Below are 3726 nucleotides of genomic sequence, written 5' to 3' on the forward strand. Positions count from 1 at the left end.
CCACCAGACAACCAAACCTACACTACATGGGCTTCTTAATGCAGAGAAGTTGGAGAGTGGATCTGGACCTGTTAACAAATATATCTTGTCCTTCATTTGAAATGTGTTTGAAAATATGAATGTTTTGCCATGGGGGTTGTCACTCAGTGAATTGGGTACGTGCCTGCAAACCAAACAACTGCAGTTCAATTCCCAGTCAGGGCACATGCCTGGGTTGCCAGCCAGTTCCCAGCAGGGGATGCAAGAGAGGAAACCATACATTGATATTTCTCTCCCTCTATCCTTCCCTTCCCTTCTAAAGATAAATAAAATCTTTAAAATATATGAATTTTTTGGCCAAAGGAAAAAAACCTGTTTCTAAAAGTGTGTCATTATCATAAACGTTTCAATCTAAAGGATTCTAATTATATAAATTTTCAATAGAATCAGAGTTTCTAAAATTTAAGAATTCTAATTTAGTTGGAAAGAAATTGTTGATTGGAGAATAGAAGGTATAATATATGACAACGCTTGAAGAAATGCAAGAAAATATTTTGCCCTAAAGTTGGTTGTTTTTTAATGAATTTAAAAAACCAAATTAACAAAGACTGTGTCCTTTGCAGAAAGACTGTGTACATTACAGGGCATTTATACAAATAAAGGCTTTTATAAAGATATCTAGAAAAGATATCATGTACTTCATCTGAATCATGAATTCAGTTAGTTAAATAAACTTAAATATCAATAGTAGCTAATAAAGAATGTCTTTGGTTCTTTTTCAGGCTGTTAAAAGGGAAGATCTTCAAGTTTTGTATAGAAAAAAAAGATGTTATACCTTTCATAAATTGTTATGTGTTATGTTACTCAGATAGTTGCTTACTTAAAACACATATCCTTTATTTTTAAATAATTTTATCTATTTTTAAAGAGAGGGAAAAGGAGGGGGAAAGAGAGGGAGAAAGAGAGGGAGAAAACTATCCACCTGTGAGCGCCTATCACGCACCCCCTACTGGGAGCCTGGCCAGCAATCAAACATGTGCCCTGACTGTGAATCAAATGAGCAATCATTTGCCTTGCAGTCTAGCACTCAAGCTAATGAGCCACACCAGCCAGTGTCGAAAAAACACATACTTTTTATTGTAAGAAGTAAATTTGTGCTAGCCTGTATTTACGTTTAATACCTTTATTGTTAGTTTTTGTAAATAAATACCCAACAATTTATTATTGTTTCATAATGATATTTAATATTTTGATAACATATGAGAAACTTGTCGGTTTAATTTTTCATATTTTTTCTTATTGATATAAAATTGGTTTGGGTTCATTCCAAAGGGTTCCTGGAACTCCACATTGATTTGTACTTTTTTCATATGAATAAAAAGTTTTGAACAAATTAGGCCCATTTTATATGCTTATAGTGCATGCAAAGTTTCATCAATAAGAAAATAGTAACTATGTTCTATTTATACACATATATTTTGGATAATTAAAAAGAAAGTTTAGAGATTATATAAAAATTCCAAGACTCAATTAAGTTCTGATATATTTTCATTTTTCATGTTAAAGTATCTGAAAATGTTGTTACAGAACAACATATTTCTTTATCAATCACATCATAATCAAGTCTGTACCCAGGTCATTTTAAATTTATTTTTCTTTGATTTAGGGAGAGCCATTTATTGATCCTGATGCATTTCCAAATATGTTACATCTTCAGAGAGAACTATAGAAAGGACTATAATTTATTCCAAATTTTATATTTCTGAGATACATTTTCAGGCATGTTTTTGAACAGGATAAATATTAATAGAGCACTATGGAATAACTGGATTTATAGAAATACTGGCAAATAATTGGCATAAACAAAATGGATGATGGGACAGCATGAACTGAAGATAATTGTAGTTTTTTAACTGTTTACCATACTACTATTTTTTAATCATGTTGTTTTTCAGAATGAGAAACCTTGCATTTTTCTTAAAGCAGCTAGTAAATTGTATTTTAATAAGACATACTGAGGCATTTATGTTTTTCTCCTTTTTGGCCCCTCTGAAATTTGGACAGACTTAATGAATGAGTATTGTTATATCCTTAGCAATACACTTATTTGAATTAGTCAAGCAGAAACCTCATTCATTTATATGAATGACGCATAAAGCCATTTTCCAACTGTGGTTTTATCAACCAATAAGTTGACTGGAATGGCATGTCTAAGAAACATGCCTAGACTCTGAATGCCAGCAAAAGCTTAAAAAAATGTAGAATGCTGTTGAAGCCAATACAAGCTACTTGGAGAAAGGGCCTGGTACCTTCCTTATTCATAAAGTTCATGGCAGTCTTTCCAGGCTAGTAGTGAAGGTTCCTTTCCTGGGAGATAGCAGGGGAGAGCTCAGGACATTTTGGAAGACCTCAAGAACTTAAAGAACTCACATAAAGTTACAGGTATTGCAGGTAAAACCTAATAAAAACTATTGGCTGGACTTCACTGCTTCATGTGGCTAATTAAATTTCGTTTTGGAAATGTCTTATAAGAATCCGAAAAGGAACAGGACAAGTGGTGGGAGAAGCACCTATGGAATTGCAAGAAGAAAAAGAGGTGCAGATTGCTGCAAGATTGAAAAAGATATTTGGAGATCATCCCATTCCACAGTATGAGGTGAATCCACAGACAAAAGACATGTTTTAATGTTTTATTTAAATTATTTATTTATTTATTTTTAGAGAGAGGGGAGGGAAGAAGAAAGAGAGGAAAAGGAATTAGAATGTGTGGTAGCCTCTTGTGCGCCACCTCACCCCCACTGGGCCCCTGCCCCAGCCCAGGGACCTGGCCTACAAACCAGGCATGTGCCCTGACTGGGAATTAAACTGTGACCTTTTGGTTCTCGGCCCATGCTCAATCCACTGAGCTATGCCAGCCAGTGCTGGACAACAGAAATTTTATATCACCTTGCAGAGCACAACAGGGTCAGTGGCAGGGATGTCCACCTCATATTAGAGGACTTGGAACAAAAAGCAAGTGAATATGAATCAGAATCCAAGCATCTTCTGGACCTTCTTTTAAAGGGTGTAAATTTTTCCCCTGCCAGTTGCTCTCCCACTAGGTCTAGGTATCTGAATGCTTTGCTTAACAGTGCAGTGGCCCTTGAAACAAAGGATACCTCACTAGCTAGTTTTCTCTCTGTAGTGAATGATTTGACCTCTGATCTTTTTTGTACCAAATCCAAAAATAAAGAAATCAAGCCTGAGCTGGCAAAAGTTGAAAAAAATAATTGCAAGTTTATTATTAGAAAAATATCTACAAAAGGATCTCAAGAGACAGACCTGCATCTGTCTGCAGAAAAGACCAAAGTGGGCAATCATGTCCAGAACATGGACTTCCTGAGAGCACAGTCAGAGGAGCTCAGGTTTGGAATCAGAGCCACAGAGGAGACACTTTTAGCTAGAGGCATGGATGCTTCTTTGTCTCATCAGTCACCAGCAGCACTTCCAGAGAAATTGGCAGGACTAAAACCACAGACTATATCTTTGAAGAAAATATTGGAGTAATTTTTAGATTTAATCTAAATCTTTCTCTTGCTCAGCTGAAAATTGAAGAAGCAAAACAAGAATTAGACATCTTTGGAGGTGAATTTTAAAAGAAAGTAGACATGATAGAACTGTGAACAGAGCCAAGTAAACTTTGTCTTCTCTAACAAAGTAAATTAAATAGGACTTTAAAGAATTATTTCCTTGTCATGTTTGGTATGG

The 3726-nt window shown here is 35.2% G+C and overlaps 1 protein-coding gene across 1 annotated transcript; it reads left to right on the forward strand.

Annotated features, from left to right (window-relative positions):
- Positions 1–2551: 2551 nt before the first annotated feature.
- Positions 2552–3525, forward strand: LOC119059044 (HAUS augmin-like complex subunit 1). The gene is made up of 2 exons (XM_053672196.1): positions 2552–2645; positions 2903–3525. The coding sequence occupies exons 1-2, from the start codon at positions 2552–2554 to the stop codon at positions 3523–3525; spliced, it is 717 nt and encodes a 238-aa protein (XP_053528171.1).
- The last annotated feature ends 201 nt before the right edge of the window (positions 3526–3726 follow it).

The sequence above is a fragment of the Artibeus jamaicensis genome, unplaced genomic scaffold (assembly GCF_021234435.1).
Source record: "Artibeus jamaicensis isolate MK-2021 breed Jamaican fruit bat unplaced genomic scaffold, CSHL_Jam_final contig_752, whole genome shotgun sequence".
Lineage (NCBI taxonomy): Eukaryota > Metazoa > Chordata > Mammalia > Chiroptera > Phyllostomidae > Artibeus > Artibeus jamaicensis.